This window comes from Rhineura floridana, chromosome 1 (assembly GCF_030035675.1).
Source record: "Rhineura floridana isolate rRhiFlo1 chromosome 1, rRhiFlo1.hap2, whole genome shotgun sequence".
In the NCBI taxonomy this organism is placed as follows: domain Eukaryota; kingdom Metazoa; phylum Chordata; class Lepidosauria; order Squamata; family Rhineuridae; genus Rhineura; species Rhineura floridana.
In genome coordinates this window covers 64854687-64873578 of record NC_084480.1, presented here as the reverse complement: position 1 = coordinate 64873578, position 18892 = coordinate 64854687, and the positions used below count along the sequence as shown (strand labels likewise).

The 18892-nt window shown below is 41.6% G+C and overlaps 1 protein-coding gene across 5 annotated transcripts in view; it reads left to right on the top strand.

Annotated features, from left to right (window-relative positions):
• The first annotated feature begins 14579 nt into the window (after positions 1–14579).
• Positions 14580–18892, top strand: part of CHD1 (chromodomain helicase DNA binding protein 1) — a 101742-nt gene continuing 97429 nt past the window's right edge. For 2 of the 5 annotated variants that reach the window (XM_061623151.1, XM_061623133.1), the window contains exons 1-2: positions 14582–14975; positions 16804–17006. In XM_061623151.1, the coding sequence (XP_061479135.1) occupies positions 16954–17006 (53 nt within the window). In that variant the 5' untranslated portion in view covers positions 14582–14975; positions 16804–16953. Of the gene's footprint in view, positions 14976–15112; positions 15199–16803; positions 17007–18892 lie in introns of those variants that run through there. The other 3 variants (XM_061623161.1, XM_061623171.1, XM_061623141.1) reach the window with 3 other exon arrangements.

Below are 18892 nucleotides of genomic sequence, written 5' to 3'. Positions count from 1 at the left end.
AGAGCGACCCTGGAGATAGATCGGAACCACTGTACAACAGTGCCTCCAATATCCATCTCACCAAGTCGGCCTAGAAGGATACTATGGTCAATGGTATCAAAAGCTGCTGAGAGATCAAGTAAGAATAACAGGGTCGCACTCTCCCTGTCCTTCTCCCGATAAAGGTCATCCATCAGGGTGACCAATGGATGACCCCAAATCCATCCAAAATAGAAATAGAACATAGGGTGAAAGGGGATTCCCCCCTCTCCTCCCCCGGCACCATTCCCAAATCTGCTCAGGTTTGTGGTAAACCCAGAGCAGATATGGGGAAACACAGAAGGAGGAAAGAACTTTCTATTGCACTACGAAAAAACCTTGTGCTGATAGACTGTTCACCTTAGTGCTACGTTTTACCTATTATAATGTATTTATAGTAAAAATAGTACACAGTAGGTGATTTTCCCTTCACCTTATTAACCTTTCAGTCCCTTTTCAGACAAGTCGTTTTAGAAATACATTTTCTTCCAAACATGTTTGCTATGTGTGGTTTCAATGTTACATCCTCTGCCTCATCTAGCTCTACCCCTTACTGCACCTTTGGAATCTTTAAAAGTCCTAAGCAAACAATTGGCAACACACCATCTGTTCAGGAGTAATAGAACTGAAACGCACAAGTCCATGCACCTGTTACAGATCTACAGTTTGAATATTTAGATTTACTTTTATTTGAGTTGATTGTTCATGTGAAGTTACCCCAGTGAGATTGAGTCAATAGCAACGTAGAGATTTACCCAATTACTGCTTAATTATAGCTATTAAAAAATCAATAATCCTTGTATTTTGATCCTAAAATCTCACACCTGCAACACAGTTATTTGCTGTACATAGGAGCTCATTTTCTAGATGAAAGCAGGCTTTCACTGTGTAAATCATTAATAACACTGTTAGTTGCTGTCTAATAGCCTCAGGCAAATTTGGATGAGGACAGACTGTTTTTTTTTTAACTAGCAGCAAACGGGAAAATACATAGTCATTTTCAAAGAAAAATTATAACCCTGAGAAACAGATTGATTAAAATGATAGAATATTGCCTAACACAATTTTGAAATACAACATAACTTAAAAACTTAAGAAGAGGCTGCTGGATCAAGCCAATATCCCACCTAGTCTGGCATCCTGACACTGGCCAACCAGTTGCACATGGGAAACCCGCAAGCAGGACTTGAGTGCAAAGAGCACTCTCCCCTCCTGTGGTTTCCAGCAACTGGTATTTGGAAGCATACTGCCTTGGTCTATGGAAGCAGATCATCGCCATCATGGCTAGAAGCCATTGATAAGCTTTTCCTCCATGAATTTCTCTAATTATACAGCCACAAGAGTGGCTGTATACTATAGCCAACATGGATTTTTCACATTCTGCAATGTTAAATTGAAAATACCCCCATGCCATTCTGATGCTTCCCATAAGCTCATTTCAAAACAAAACCTTACAAAACTTATAGTCCTGAACTCAGAAACGCTTGCTTAACAACCCTCTCAATTTTCATAGTGATACACAAAACAGTCAGAGAGAATCAAGAGTTCAAAGTCTAAAAAGAGTGGCAAAAACCCTCAGAGCCCTTTTGGACATTTTTTGGTCGGAGTTCTCATAATCTGTTGAAATTCATTATATATCAGCCATGCTCACAGAGATCCTGTTAATGACCTTGCCCCATACTCTGACCTTCATCTTCTGCAGTTTAAAAGTTAAAAAAAATGCCTGGCTGAGTTTAATTAATTTAAGAAAGTTTGGCTTGAACCCAATTACAATGTCGGGTATGCTCAGTAAGAACCAACTGTCAGTATTCTAAAAGCCTCACAGCTGCTGGGCTTGGCTAATCAGGGGGCCACACCTACACCAGACTTTGATTTCACTTGAGAAAGTCATGGCTCCCCTGAAAGAATCCTGGGAAGTGTAGTTTGTGAAGGGTGCTGAGAGCCCTGTCCACTGAGAAAGCTCCAGTGGCCAGAGTGGTTTAACAGTCAGCCACTCTGATTGAAGGTCTGTGAGGGGAACAGGGCGTCTCCTAGCAACTGTCAGCACCCTTCACTAACTACACTTCCCAGGATTGTTTTGGGGAAGCCATGACAGTCCAAAGTGAAATAAAGTCCTGGTGTGGATGTGGCCAGGGACAGGTTTGGTTTAAATTTGGGTGGGAGGCTACATGTGCCTGCTGTAGAATAAAAAGGTGGGGGGAATGCTGAAAAGCAATGATACTGTTCACAATGTTTCCTTTTGGAAAGGAAAGGGGCTTCCCCTCTGCCCAGTGCCCACCCACCCAATCTCCTCCCCTCCCCCAGGTCAGTGTTGGACTACAACCTGAGAGACCAGGGTTCGAATCCCCACACAGCCATGAAGCTGACTGGGTGACCTTGGGCCAGTCACTGCCTCTCAGCCTCAGAGGAAGGCAATGGTAAAACCACCTGTGAATACCATTTACCATGAAAACCCTATTCATAGGGTCACCATAAATCCAGTCGACCTGAAGGCATTCCATGTCCATTTTCAAACATGATTGCACAGAATTAAATCCCATTGAACTCAAAAAGTATACAAATGATCAAACCCACCCTCCCTTCTCCTCCCTCCTATCCCCTCCCTCTTGCTCCTTCCCTCCCCCTTCCTTTGCCCCTCCCTCCCCACCCCATCCCCTTCCAATCCCCTCCTTCCTCTTTCCCCCTTCCTCCTCCCCATGGTCAGTTTTACCTATCTTAAGCATGATTGCATGGAAGTAAATACGATTGAACTCTATACGCATGCAAATGATCAAACCTGCCCTCCCCTCCTCCTTCCTTTGCTTCCCTCCAATACCGTCCTTCCCTTTCCCCCCCTCCTCCCCCATGGTCAGTTTTTCCTATCCTAACAATGATTGCATAGAAGTAAATCCCATTGAACTCAATAAGCATGCAAATGATCAGACCTGCTTTTTCCCTTCTTCCCCTCTCCTCTCCCTTCCTCCTCCCCTCCCCTCTTCCTTCTTCCTCCTCCCCTGCCCACTCCAGCCCTCCCTCCCTCATCCCGGTCAGTTTTACCTATCCTAAACATGATTTCATGGGAGTAAATCACACTGTACTCAATAAATACGCAAATCATCAAACCTGTCCTTCTCCTCCACTCCCCCACTTGCCTGCTCCCATCGCAATCCTCCCCTCTGCATTTCCACTCACCATATGTTCAGAGGCACATTACCAAATTCTTTCAAGCTACACAGCAAGTGGATTGGACTGTGAAATACCAACCCAAATTGTGTTTGCATTTTGACAAATTTGTAGGGCGGTACAATATCTCGGAGCGGTCAGGTCTCCTGCTCCCCTGGTGCATTCACTATAGCTGCCCAATTTCTCTGCTTTTTAAAGTTTGATAGAAATATCTGTGGGCTATAGGTACGTTCTTAAACCACAAGGTTTTTTGCCTATTAGTGAATTATCTTTTAAATCCATCATCATCGTTGGCCATCGCTTCCTCTTGTGGGAGCGAATTCCATATTTTAATTATGTGCTGTGGGAAGAAGTACTTATCTTTTTTGAGGTGAGGCAACTAGAACATAGTTTTCCAAATGCAGCCACACCATAGATTTGCATAATGGCATTATGGTATCAGCAGTTTTATTTTCAGTATCTTTCCTAATGATCCCTAGCATGGAATTTGCCTTTTTCACATCTGCTGTGCACTGGATCAACATCTTCATCAACCTATCCACTACAACCCCAAGGTCTCATTCCTGGTCAGTCACCACCAGTTCAGACCCCATGAGCATATATTTCTTCGCATTTCATGATATACCTATATGTTGTCAGAAATGTAGATGTATGAAGCAGTGACCTGCCTGGGTCATATTATTAAAGACACACAAACACCCCAATCCACAGAATCATAGCAGAGATACATTTCTAATTATAAATCAGCTCACAGAACATGTATAAGGAGCTGTTTTATAATGTGTACGCTATGATTCCACAGAAAGTGATACCGGGAAGGGGGGAAATCAGCTTCCCGAGAATCACAGCTTTCTTTTCTTTTCTTTTTTTAGAAAAATATTTATTGGGTGAAAAAAGGAAAAGCAGTATTATATACAATTATATGATTTCAAGTTAAGTAATTAAATAAAATACAAACGTTCACACATATTTATACATCTTTTCTAACCTTATGTTTAAAAAAGAAAAAACAAATATTTATCATAATTCATCTCTGCTAGGTCATATTTCAGATAATGTACAGCTGCATTTCTTAATATTCTGATGTTCATGACTAGATTGAATTGAGTAAAACATATGGTTGAACACTGTCCTGTGTTTTATTAATCCAATATGCAATAAAACAAAGTAGTTTTCTACAGCCTTTCCTTATTTAATTCTAACTAGGTATGACAGCTTGATCATACTAGCTATGTCCCAGATTTTAAGAAACCATTCATCAATTTTAGGGGATCTTACTTTTTTTCAATTAAACAGAGATATTCTAGCAGCAGTGAGCAAATGGATCAATTGCAAGATAGGGAAATGGTGATTATTTGCTCAGGTTTCATTTTTAAAAGGGTTTCTAGTCCTCATGGGTGTACATATGAGCTTGAAAATATGTGGGGAATATTTGAAGAAATCTCAAAAATCTGCAGAGCTCTTTACTCCTTCCCATGCTTAGCTATACAAAACAATAAAAATGCAGAATAAATTATACCCAGTAAGAAAATACAAAATTGCTTCATTTGCAGTGTTTATACAGCTCACAAGATATTTTTTTTCTTGGCACCGAATGTATTTCATGCTATTTTAGAATAAAATAGAGTATATCTAGCTCAGGCCACTGGTCTAACTATCCTAGCATCTTACGCTGACCAGCAACATCTCTGCAATGTCTCAGCCAGAGGTCTTTCCTAGGTTTAATACATGAGATCCTTTAAATTGGATATATCAAGGACTTTATAACATAACAAAGTAGGTGTGCTTTAGCAATGATAAACATTGGTCATCTATCAGGGAAAAGGGGCATGTGAAGTGGTGCAGAGGTTTCAGGCATGCAGCTGTGTGGACATACAGTCTTTTGAAATGCTCATAGTTCTGTGATTCAGGCTAAGTACAACATGCACAACCTAAAAGGCTTGAGTCAAGGGATTATTGCCCCCCTTCCACTGTTGCACTTTCTTCTATATGCAATTGGCAAGAGTCATATGTAGAAAAGTGGTTCCATGTGCAGATTTCTCTTTGCTGAACTGTGATAGCTTTTTGTTTATATAATTAGCTGATTCCCACAGTATGCAAGATCATAAGAGATAATATTGCTTCCCCTCCCCATTTAAAACTATTTATATAGCAGATTAAATGAATGAGGTGCTGAACAAACCTAGAGATCTGCAGCATAATATTTGCCTAGTTATTTCAAATCAATGTCACATTTTTCTTTTCTCCACAGATTCTGGCTATGTGCAGCTCTCAGACTTCTCCTCCTTCTGGACCCTCCTTCCTCTTACGCCAGTATAACCTCTATACCAAGGGGAGGCTAGCCTGCGGTTGTCCATATGTTCTTGGATTACAACTCCCATCATCCCTGCCCCCTGCCACACTGCTATTTAATTTCATTTTTGTACAATGTATTCCTTTATTGATGTATTGCTTTATTGATATATTGCTCTATTTGTGTTTATTTTTTCTGTAAGTTGCCTTGAGGGCCATTTGGCTGAAAGGCTGGGTATAAATAAACATTAACATAACATAACAGTTCAGCAACTTCTGGAGGGCGCCAGGTTATCCATCCCTGCTTTGCACCATGCCTTTGGCAGCAAGATACATTGCTTGACCCCTCTAGAGTGTTAGCCCAACTCAGTCAATTGATACCAAAGGTTGTCTCACTCCTAGTGGTAGATAAGATGCCTCCTTCACAAGCTGCATTTTATTTAGTTGATTTTTTCTTTCCAGAAAACTGTCAGAGAAAACTTAGTTTGTCCCAAAAGTCAGTAAGAAGGACTGCGGGTGGACAAGCCCAGGAGAGCTTGTCTCCAGACTCACTTGCCAGGTGGAACTGAATGAGATGCCTAATGAAAGCTGTTGGGCAAGGTGTCTACATCAATCATTAGTTTGTTTTTGTTTTTTAAAAAAAACAAAACTCTTGGGAGGGAAAAGGGAATAAAACATATAATCATGCTTCCCAAAAAGATCATCAGTAAGAGTAAGTTGCTCAGTCTATTCCCCTGGCTCATCTTCTAAGTGAAAAAGCCACCTTTGATCTCTTTTAAGAGAACCAGGAATTTGAAGGATATCCTAGTCAGAAGTGATTTCAAGGTAAATTTGTATCCAAGCACAAAGGTCCTTCCAGGTACCACTGCACCCAGGGGTCACCACCCCTGTGGTCACTGTGTTTTCTGCAGATACACTTGCAAAATGACAGAATTTACCAATCCAGTCAATCATAAAAGACACACTCTGAATCACTTTTCAACTTGCAACACTTCAAGAGTCATTTACGTGATACAGTGTGGCTGCTCAAAAATGCATGTGGGTCAGACTTCAAGAATGATTAAAAAACGCATAGGAGAGCATCTTAGCAACTTAAGGAATAAAAGGATGGGAGCTCCTCTAGTAGATCACTATAGCCAATGCTCACATTCCATAGCCGATCTAAGATTTTGGGTTTTGGAGAAGGTGTACGGAATGAAGATATTCTATTAAGAAAAGAGTTATCTTGGATTTTAACTTTAAAAACAATGACCCCTAGTGGGTTAAATGAAGATTTTGAGCTTCTGCCCCTACTGTAAATTTCAAAAATTTCCCTTAGTCCTTCATTTGTTTCTTGCATCTAGGTGTTAGCTGTTCCTCATGCTACAGGGAACATTATTGTATTCACTTGTACTTCGCTTTGGACTGCTTGTGTATATATACAGACCATCCAATTGCATTACTCATTGAGACATTTGATTTTGACACAGTACAGAAAGCGATTTGGTGGTCTTATAATCTTATAAGCCATTATGTGAGTATCAGATTGTCCTAAAGACTTATATGTACTATGTATGTGTGTATGATTTTATATGTGTGTAGAGTTAACTTGTCCCTTTTGTTTGATTTACCATAGCCCCTGATGAAAGCCTGCAGATAACAGGCTGAAACGCATTGGGTTTTATCTATAATAAAAGTTCCTATTTTCCAGCATCTTGGTCTTTGACCCCTTTTTTGGTTTCATCTTCTAAGTGACCCCTAGTTTGTGTATTTTGCCTAAGGCCATCCCAAAGAGAGTTATAATGTTAGCATGGAGGCATGTGTAGACACATTACTATAATATTGTTCCTATGGTAGAGCTCTAACCAGCGATCTACATCTTATGAGCAAAGCAAAATCTCATATGTCTTAAATTAATGGAGTAAGACCATTAACCTCTTACTTAAAAAGCACAAGTGACACACAATTATATTGATATAGTTAAGCTTAACCTAGCAATTAAACCTTTATGACCAAGACACAGGGAACATCCTGGGGATTAATGGCAAATGAGTGGAATTCACCCCAGGTCAGCAATTCTCTTCAGAATGGGATAGCCTTTGAGACTTCCTCAAATTGCTACCACTTATTGTTGTTAGACTCCTAAGATGAAAACTTGGCATTTTCTTCTTGGTCAGGATATGGGATTGAATTAGTCAGGTAAAGAGAAACACATACACAATTGGTGGATTCTAATGATTTTCAAATGACAAAATGTTCAACCCACCAACTGAGAGATATGCATAATTTTTAAGAGCCAAGGAAGTGCGAGATGATGAAGCCACGTCTTCTTCTAGCCATCACAACTGTCTCCTGGTATCCTCACATGTCTGATTTTGCTCTGGAGCAAACTTAAAGTCTTGCTTGCAACAGGAAGTGGAGACAAGGCTTGGCAGAGGCTAGGGGATGAAAAGTGCAGAAATTATGTTGACTCAGTCTCTCACATTCACTTCACTTTTAATAGGTACATGCCTGGATGAGACATGGCAACCCTAGTCAAGAGTCAGAACTTTATTTGTTGCATTTTAAGAGCTAGAGTGTTGGGAGCTGCCTGCCAAGGTGTGACAAAAGGGTCTAAATGCCAAGTTGAAGGTTGTAGACACAAGTGGCCTTTCAGGACAGTGGGAGAAGCAAACTGGTATTGCAGTCTCCTCTTATTGAGTTGAAAGTCAAATGACAACTAAGCTGCTGAAAGGTTCTCTGTTGAGGAACAAAGGAAACTGCCTTATACTGAATATCAGTCTATCTAGCTCAGTGACAGGTAATGGTTCTGCAGCATTCCAGACAGTACTCTTTCCCTGTTCTACCTGGACATGCCAGAGATTGAACATGGAACCTTCTGCATGTAAAGCATGTGTTCTGTTCCTGAGCTTCCTGTCGTCTTCTTCAGAGAAAAGGGCAGAACATCCCACAAACACTTATTGGCATGACCAAGCGTCTATCATAAATTCTGAGGACTCATCAACAGAAGATGGACTAAAGAAGGGCCCCTCTGAAGTACACAGTACCCCCAGACTCAGCAGCCTGGGGTTGGAAGCTCAGCTGAAAGCTCAGCTTAAAACTGAGGAAGTAGAAGCAATTTCAAAGCAACTCTGCTCCACTGATGTCCAGTAGAATCTGACTAAACCTATTCACCACAGTAGAGATCTAAACACAAGCAAGCTCTTTCCTTTTGAAATCTTACAAGCTAGCAGCTGAGGGTAATGCCTGAACAAGCCTTTCTGCCTGCTCTGTACAAAGGGGCGCAACCTAAGCCAAGACCTTTCTTGGAGCTTCTCCTGCTCTCTCTCGCTTTCTCCTTGGCTACCAGATTCACAAAGACACAAGACTCAATCCACACTTTATTTCCCTTTCAATTAATAGTGTAGCCATGGTCAGGAAAGAACCAGGCAAGCTTCTAAGTTTATGACAAGTAATAAATTAGCAAAGTTAAAGAATTAAAATTAAAATTTAAAAAAGTGATTTGGCCCTCAATGGCACTTTACCTACTTCAGCTCTGAAGGCACTTCAAGCCCCTCTTTCAGATCACCTGCCACTTTACCTCTAGAAAGAGTGAACCCAGGGAGGCTTCCTTCTACATAATCCATGTCAAGGACATTTGTTAGCAAGCGGGAATCATCACTGTACATTTATCTGCAATTGCAAGGGTTCTTAATAGAATTCTTAATAGGTCTTAGCCCTTTTTCCACCCTGTTGTAATATCTAACTCATCAATGTATCATATATTTAGCGATGGTACACATTCCCTGGCATTCTTACAAAAAATATAGGGCAAGTGATGGCCACAGAGGTGCCCACTATCAAAGTTAAGTAATGTGATGCTTTTGTTATAAATACCTGCACACCAAAAAGCTCAGAGGCTCTTGGGAACCAGCAGGGCTGTTTAACAGAGCTTCTTTTTTGGATATGGAATATCGGATAGAAATTTACCCTTTGTTGTTGGTCCACAAGCATAAAAGAAATGTTTTACCTGTCCGAAGGACCAGCTTCAAACAAGGTACAATACTGAATTCTGAGGGGTGGTGTAGGGGCATTTGGCTCTATGTGCTGCAACCCCCAAGGGGTGAGTCACTATGTTAAGGATGCAGCAGAGTAGATCCTCAGATGAGCAGGGGCCTTATGGTAGGATAATTAGCAGAAAGCATCTCTTCTATCCAATTCGAGTACTCAAACTCAGTCTCCCCTCCCTCAGGCACTGTCTGTATTGAATTCACATATACACATTACACAAATTTACCACCAGAAAAGGAAACTAACTTACCCAGGCCAGGGCAAGAGATAAATAGGGCTAACAGTCTCAAGGGTGTTCTGCATAAGGCTTCACTACACCTGATCCCTGCAAGCCATGTAGCACTCAAAAAGATAAAAGTTAAAATTAACTTTTTGGAGATGGAGTTTAATAAGCAGGTTCCTTATTCTATATAGGAGCCTGCTTTGTTTGCACATATAGCTGTGAAATTCTACACTCTATTTCTTATGTACAAGCATTCTATACAGCAGCACAAGGGATATTTCAACGAAGTTAGTATGATTCCCCACTCTCACATCTCCAGCTGTCCTTACCTATGCTTTAGGAAAATACATCATATTTCTCCATTAGAGGGAGCCAGAATCTACAACTACTCAAACCTAGAGCAACAAGCAAAAATATTCCTCTCAGGTCTTTATAGCTCACATGCCCCAATATTATGAAACTACTTAAGAGCTCATAAACCTAAGAGCTAGCTTCAGTATGATTTATAAACTCAATTTTAATTTCAGGATTGTAACCTTCACATGTAATTGAACGGGTTCAAGAACTTGGTGGGGTTGTGAGGGAAGAGGCATTTCAAAACTATGTCAAGACACAGTTTCAGTTGTAATTAGTGGGACATGCCCCAAATAATGCAGTATTCAGTTCTAAAGTTCAGAATTCCAGACACTCCATTCTATTCTGATTTCTCCCACAATAAGTCAGAATTCTGAGCACACTGAGCATGCTCAGTCCTTACTGGACTATTCTTGGAGTCCTCCCTTCTGTGTGGTTTTATTCCAAAGATATTTTGTACTTACACAAACTTTGAAGGTCTCCCAAGCTGTCTTGTTGCATGGATGGCATAATAAAGAGCAAGACTCTTGAGAATGGACATTACTATTACTATATTATTCTTGTTGATGAGGGGCCACTCACGCAAATTTGGGGGGCCTGTTCCGTAACACAGCCTTTTTAGACTTATCATTTAAAAATTTTATCAACAAAATGACTGGATACTTAATACTGAAAGACCCTAAAATTGTACTACATTATCTCAAGGACTTGTCAATGTTGTTAATCTGGAAGTGTGAATGTAATGCTGCCAAGATGTGAATTACAACTAAGTGGAAAAAGTCTGCTATTGCTCCAGTCACAAAATGGTACAGCAATATCAGGCACACTGCTATTTTATTGAAACTAAAGGAAACTGAAGTTCTGGACAAATTGGTTGAAGAACAGGCTATTTGTCATGTTTTGGAATTCAAATTTCAAGACAACCACCACTTAAATGTCATCTTTTCTTTGCTGTTATGGTTTTTGCATTATTGGTTATAAGGTACAGTAGAGCCCAGCTTATATGGCGGGTTAGGGACCAGGCCCCCGCCGTAAAGCGGAACTCATTGACTATAATGGGTTACGTCACGCAAAAATGACGCAAAAGCGCAAAATCGGCTTTAAAACTGGGAATTTCCCCTAATTGAAAGCCACTGCATCAGCGGAACGCCAGAAAACGGAACACCGTAAAGTGGGGCCCTACTGTAGTTATGTTTTCTACTTTAGTTACAAATAATAAAAACATATACTTGAGCAACCCTCCCCCATAAAGCTAGTGCCTTTTTGCAAGCTTGACACATTTTAACACCATGCACAACACTGATCAAGTGGCTAAATAATAAGAAACTAACAAATGGGCATTTTATGTCATCAACATGAATTCTCATAATGAATTCATATAGGATGGCTTGCATAATGAAAATTCAGGAAATGGGGTTTGCATCTAATCATATATTTAATTAAAATGTTAGTTTAAAATTTTTATGGTATCCTTAAAATCAAGAAATTACCATAACAATTTAATCTCTCTTCTACCCTATCTATAGTTATTCATTTGATCTTATTTTGACAATTCCTTTTGTCACCTATAAGAGCAATAGTTAAGAGCCTCTCAGTACAGGAGGGCTGATTTTTGCTCTCCCATAAAACCACCTCAACATCTGACTGGTCCTTTACGCTCTTCTCTTAATGCCATTGACTGATCTGCTCTGATGTCACAGATTCTGTGAAGACAAAGCAGTGTGTGTGTGTCAGAGCCTGCTCTGATATTACTGGGTAGCCTGAAGCTTGGAAGGTGAACGCTTAGAGGTGAAATCAAGTGTCCACAATGATTTCCCCCCCTTGCATTTCAAGCTTCTTCGTTACCTATGTAAATGGTCATTCAAGTTACTTACTAGCACAGATAAGCACATCAGTTCTATGCCTGATCTACTACACTGGAAGAGGTTTGGATTAAGCGGAGGTGTCCCTATGTCAAGCCCTGCTTGGCTCTGCCATCAAGGAATGCTCCAATGTGTCCACCAAAACAGCTGGTAGAAACTACCACTGGTGGCACTCCTGATGGCAGTAGCCCAGCAGAAATCTTCAAAACAGGATGTTTCAGGGGCCAGACCAGCTCAGGATCCACTGGATCCTGAGCTGACCCTGCTGCACCACAGGATAGCAACAGGGATGATCCGGGCCTCTTTGCTGCACCAGCTTTTTTCCTCCAACACCCCCCTTGTATCCTGGCCAGCAGGATCCAGCAGCAGTTACATCATGCCATCAAGTCCCATTACTATCAGCTAGGGGTTTGGATTGCAGCCACATCAGCTATCAGGCTGAGTTTCTTTTGGATGAGATAGCACTGGAAACTTATGGTGTCTTTGCAATATTTCCTTTATTAGTAAATACAGAAGTAGAGCATAAACAGAGGCAAAGAGGTCTCATAAGAAAGTAGCTCTACTCCCTTCTCCCAACAAACGCAAGATCAGTCTTTTACCCCAAGGTGTTCCACCTTCAACCAGTTCAGATGAATATTGAAGTGCACTTCTTTTCATTGACTGCTTCTGTACAGTTGCTCTTAAAGGTTATGTTTCCTTTTTTGTTACTTGCATCCTTCCTTAGCTATCTCCAAAATGTTGCAAAAGCTTTGTCTCGAGATGCTGAACAGTAAAAATACTTGATGCATCTTCAAAATCACTTTGGTAGATTTCAGACAACAAAGCAATGCAGCTTTTGTATGTCCATCATATGCACTTCTTTATTCTCCCTTACAGACTGCTCAATGAAAGCAAAAAAATGCTGTTTTGAATGTGCCTATCTCATGATATATCATGATGACTTCTCCTTAACTCTGGGATGTTGTTTCTGCTTTTTTCTGGTATGCAGTATGACACATACCATGGTAGCATATAATTCTGGCAATGAAATCTAATAAATGAAATCTACATTATACATGTCAATATCTGCTCTTCCTTCAGCATATTTACAAATTGTTTGATGCTCCTTTCACAGTTTTTTGTTAGGCACCTATGTAGCTTGGTGCTTCCTGTATTCGTTTGGATAGAACATACAAATTCCTTTGAAACACACCTATTTGTAATTAAGTTTCAGTGTTCAAACTAGTGAAACAAAGTGGTTGCAGTGCATTAAGTTGAGCTTCCGATGTTGATTTCAAGCTGATGCATGAAAATTCTGAAACTGATGTTTTAGTTGTTGTGATTTCTTTGCAATAGAGTAATTGTAATGCTCTGAAATTCCAGTAACAGACAACATACTTAGTTTTTTCAGTTGAAGCATTATGAAGCTGGGTCACACAATACTTCATTTTCTGCCTTTGCAACAAATACATGCTTGCAGAGTCTCTTCAGAGAATTCACTGCATGATCCCAAGTTCAGGTGCTATAAAAGAAATGTTCTCCATCCCAATTTGTTCTAAGCCAAAAAGCCCCAGATATTTCTTATCTTTCCTCATCTGGAGAAGACACTCCAACTCTTTGATCAATTCATTTGCCACTTTTCCAACCTTTTCCAGCTCTATAATGACCTTTTTGAGCTGGGGTAACCAGAACTGTATCCAGCATTCTAAACATAGCTGCACCATAGTTCAAAGTAAAAGACATCACAATTTCCCAATATTAATCATGGCTTCCATGAACTTAACCACACTTTGTAGCCTTATGCCTCAACTACTCAGAGGAACATGCTGCTTGAATAGAAGAGTTTTCCACCAGTGAGAAACAGTGTACATAGACTTCCAACTAGAACAAGTGTGGAGAGCCTTGGGCCCTCCAGATGTTGCTGCAAGGCAATTTCCAGCATCCCTGGCTACTGGCCATAATTGTTGGGGCTGATGAGAGTTGTCATTCAGCAACATCTGAAGGTAGCTTTTTACTTGCTGTTAAGTCACAAGTTGTGTCCACAAATAGTAAGTACAGAGAAACTGTATATACACACAAATACATTTAAAAGATACATAATATGACTTTAACTGACCAGATTTAGTCAAGCAGCCCAATCCTATGCATGCTTACTCAGAAGAGAACCAGACTTTAGTGGATATTTCTCTTCGATAAACGTGTACAGAACTGTAGTCCGAAGCTGTTACTACACATGCAGAAACGCACATCAGTCTGCCCACCAACTATTTAGCTTGTGAGCAGACCCGCAGAATTCATTTCAGAAGCAGTTGGGATGAATATAGTGAGATACAGCAGACTTACGAAAACGGAAGTGGGGGGAGAGAACATAGTTCACACACACAGGCTTCGGGGTAGCAAACCAAAGCCTTCTCAGTGAGAGGGGGCGAAGTCTTCGCAACCCCCCCCCCTCGAGCGAGCCCTAAAGCTGTAATTCCCACAAACCCTCGTGACCACCGAAAGGCGAATTCCCCCACCGCCATTCACCAGACTCCCTCTCGGCAAGCCTGGCTCGTCCCTTCTTATCGTCGTCGTCGTCCAGCTCTTGGATGCGCCGGCCGCACCTCCAGTTTCCCTTCCTCGCTGGGTCCTCCCATCCCTTCCCGCTCTGTCCCAGGGCTGACATCACGCCCGGGGTTTCCATCGGACGAGGGGAGGGGGAGGGGGTTGTACTGAGCGGCTGCGGCAGCGTGATGGCGGCGGCGGCGGCCGTAAGGACTTAAAGCAACGGCGACGCGCGCCCGCTTACCTCGGGCTTTTTTTTTAACCCGTTCTTTCCCCCCTCCTTCTTAAGCCGCCTCACTCTTTCTGAGGGGCTCGGGCTTTCTGCTCTCTCCTTTTGCGACTAGGCCAGAAGCGGCTGAGGGAGAGTGAAGAGATCCAGGCAGGCCCCGGAGCGCTTCTTCCTCCTAGCCAATCTCTTGGAGGCCGGGCAGCAGGGGTTTCCACGGCTCGTCCTCTCCACGTTTATTCCTTACGAGAGGCCCAGGCAGCCAGGCAGGCCTGGCGGCACTCAGGTAAGAGCAGCCCACAGGAGAGTGAAGTAAAAGGGGAGAAGATGGGGAGGGGGGAGTGGAGGGCAGCGCCGCACGGACTGGCAGACTGTGAGGCTTGGAGGTATACATAGCCAGCTTGGGCGCCTTGTACAGGCCGCGGTGGAGCAAAGGAAGGGCGGAGGTGAAAGTCTGGGGCTAGAGTGAGGTGCAAGCAGAGGCGCGGGCTCCGGCCTGAAGGGAGAGGGTGAGGAAGCAAAGAAGGGAAGGAAGGGCCCAGCCCAGGTTGTTTTCTCGGTTCAGATGGGCTGCTTGGAGCGGTATGGGGAGTAGGATGAAAGAGTAGAGGGAAGAAATGCCGTTTTTGTTCAGCTACCATCAGGCTTGCGCCTCAGAGTGGCCCGCCTGCCCGCTCTTGCTTTCTTGCTCACCCCCCTCCTTCCCGTAGAGGCTCGGACGAGCCGACCACGCTGCTCCCCTAGCCTTGGCTTTTTTTTTTTCCAGTTTCCCCCGCCATCTCCCTTTGTTTACTAGGCGGCTGAGGAGCGGCGGTTATGAAGGACGCAACGAGGCTTTCGTAAGCGGGCGAGGGGAAGACGGGAGGACCGTAGCCAGCCAAAAAGAAAAAGAAAAGTGGGGTGGTAGTAATAATGAAAAAGGCGCCCTGCGAAGAGCAGTGAGAGACACCCACCATGCTAAGGGGGAATCGGAGGGAGGGGGAAAAGCCCATTTGTTTTGGCACCCACTAAATCCACGAGGCGCGCTCGTCATTGGCTGACAAGCTGGCTATCAGGGACTCTGTGCTGTGTCTTCCTGCTGCTCTGAACAGTGGCCCCGCCTTTTGTCTGGGTTCCCTAAAAAAAAAACCTGCACATAACTGCAGACTGAGCCCCTGTGGGCAATGATCTTTGGTGCTATGATATTCTTAAACTAGCTTTTATCGTGCCCAAATAGGTGATAAGGACCCGACATTCTTATAAATTAGTTAGAATTACTCTTGTGCCTCTAACCCTTATTAACTGAGCTAGTGTAGCATTTTTAAAGGGGCAAAGCTGTAGTAATCATAGCCAGGATTTCTTGATTTGTGCATTTGTTCAGAAACTGATCAGAAAAATATAATTTCGTTACAACTCAGTCTTATGTATGTTTACTTGCAGGACTTGTACTTAAGTAAGCAGACAGTGGATTGTAATCTTAATGAGACTAGGCAAGCTTTTTATAGTGCTTATTAGTGGTGTCCTAGCAATTTATAAAATGGCCAATGTATGTATTTGGTTTACAGCACAATCCTTTGTATGTTTATTCCAAAGTAAGTCCTATTGTGTTCAGTAGGACACAGTCCAATAAGTGGGTTTAGGATTGCAGTCTTACTCTCAAAAGAAAAAATCTCCAGCCTGCACCAACACTATTTCCTTAGTTTACCTTGGCATTGCCATTAATGGCCTGCTCATTAGATCCATGTCAGAATGCTACAGAAAGGTTCAAATTGGGTTTCCCTGTGCATGTAGCTGGATTGCCTCTGAGTAATGATGCTGACTTTACTTTACAAAGTTAAAGGGTAATAAGGATCATTGAGAGAATCCATTTTGAATGTTCATTGTCAGACTCAGCTGGAGAGACTCAGGTTCAAATCCCTACTCAGCCTCAAAGTGATGTTGGGCCAGTCACTGTCTCTCCAGGTTGTTGTGATTATAAAATGAACAGGTGAGGGAAAAGCAGGGATATAAATGTAACAAATAAATAATTCCAGAATCTGATGGGTTAGCACATATCCAGCTAGATTACTGTAGTCTCATAATCGTACTGATATGTAAACATCTCAGATCTTTTTTGTGTCATCTACTTTTTTTAGGGTAACTCTGGAAAAATCATTAACTACTGAGCACAGTAGAAGAAGTTACATGTGGAATATCTGAAGTGCAAGGAAGAGAAGTGGACATTTTATATCCAGTTTAAACTGGAAGAACTTTTATTTATATTTTTATCTTGGTGAATATTTACAATGAATGGGCACAGTGATGAAGAAAGTGCAAGGAACAGTGGTGGTGAATCAAGGTATGCAATTAAAAAACATTTGGCATTTATTTTTTCTCACATGGTTGTGGAAGTGAAGTCTTTACAAAAATTAAGTTGTTTATTTTGAACTATCAAAATAAGGGCTCTTGAAACAGAATGATTTTCTTTAGAAAGAAGAGTGTACAGAAAGATCTGGGATTGATTCTAGTAAATGTATTAATAGTGTGCCTCAAACAGTAATGGAATATAGTTAACCAACACTCGATAGGCATGTCTTTGCAGCAACACTATACTTTCAGTTCAGATAGGCTGTTTAGCCCAGTCTGTTTCTTATGTATCTGTTTACACAAGGCTAAGTAATCTCCATAGGAGACATCTTGTGGATCTCCCCTAGGCATTCCAGTGTCATGTTCATCACTTCTGATCCTTGCTTTCTATCACAGTGGTATTTCATGATCTGCTTGTCTTGTGCTTATGGTTAGGGATAACAGGAGGGAGTATCACTCCTATATTTCATGGAATGAAGGATGGCTTCATATAGGGGGAGTGCTGAAGCTAGAGTAGTCAATTCTTCCTGCTTTCCGCACTTCCCCGGTTAAAAATACTTGTAGTCCATTAATTGGAGCTTGGCTATTGTATATGGAGAGAAATAACTCTGCACGTGACCATGTTATTTTCCCATACATGCTTAAACAGATTGTAAAGTAGAAACAGGGAAATGGCCTGATAGAGCATGTCCAAAATGCAAATTGTGAGAGGTAAAACAGAAGCATACACTTAGTGAAAGTAGTTTCAGGGAGCTTTATTTTTTATGTGTCTTAGAGCTGTAATAAGTCCTAGTATTTGGCACTTTTGAGAAAAATTTAGTGCATTTTTTCAGACACATGTTGGTTGTTTCTTAACCATTTGCTATGAATGTTTTAAGAAATAACTAGGGAAAGGTAATATGAAAATTACCTTTAGAATTCAGGTTAATATTTGGCTTTTTTAAGTACCTTGATTACTGATAACTGAATCTACAAAATGTTCCAGTCTGAAGCAGAACATAGTAACTTGGGACTTGTACAAATGATGCTTATATTCTACCGCCACTGTTGGAAGCAGTATGCCTCTGAATACCAGTTGCTGGAAATTACAAGTGTGTGTGTGTGGTGCTGTTGCACTCAGGTCCTGCTTACAGGCTTTCTGTAGGACAGATGCTGGCCTAGATGGGCTTTTGGGCTGATCTAGCAAGGCCCTTGTTATGTACAGTTATGAATTATCCAGCCTTGCAGATAAAGGATCCAGTCCTATCCTATCTGGGAGTAAACCCAACTGAATGGGACTTCTGAGTAGATACATATAGGATTGTACTGTAAACCTCACATAGGTTTACTTGTCTACTCATACCTATGTAGCATAGGGTGTCTTGAGCTGCAGTTCTGACAAGCTAGTATCAGAACACTCCCTAGCTAAGTGACTAGCTGCAAGTTTGGGCTTACCTCTGGTAAGCAAGACCAATGCCCCTTTTGCTCTTTAAAGAGATGCCCAGATACAGATGGATAGGCGTTTGTTTGTGTGCTCCAGCAGACCCGTTACATTTTTAGAGCCAATTGCTGCTGATATTCCTGTGCTTGGTGCCTTTGTCTAATCCTTCTTTAAAACCATCTTAAGTAGTGGCCATCACAACATCCTGCATCAGTGAATATAAATTGTGTTGTATGGAATTATATTGTCTGGCTTGAATGTACTACCAGTTAATGTGTGTGTAATTAAGATGTTTGAAATCGAAATGTGAGAATAGCCCGGTTTTTTGTGGCGCTGTGTGTCTTGAAGGGAAAATTAAAAGATTTCCCTGTGTCACAACAATCACATGTATGTTCTGTATTTGAGAATTTTGTGGTACAAAAATAATGTCCCCCTGTCTTTGTTGTAGCATGCAAACT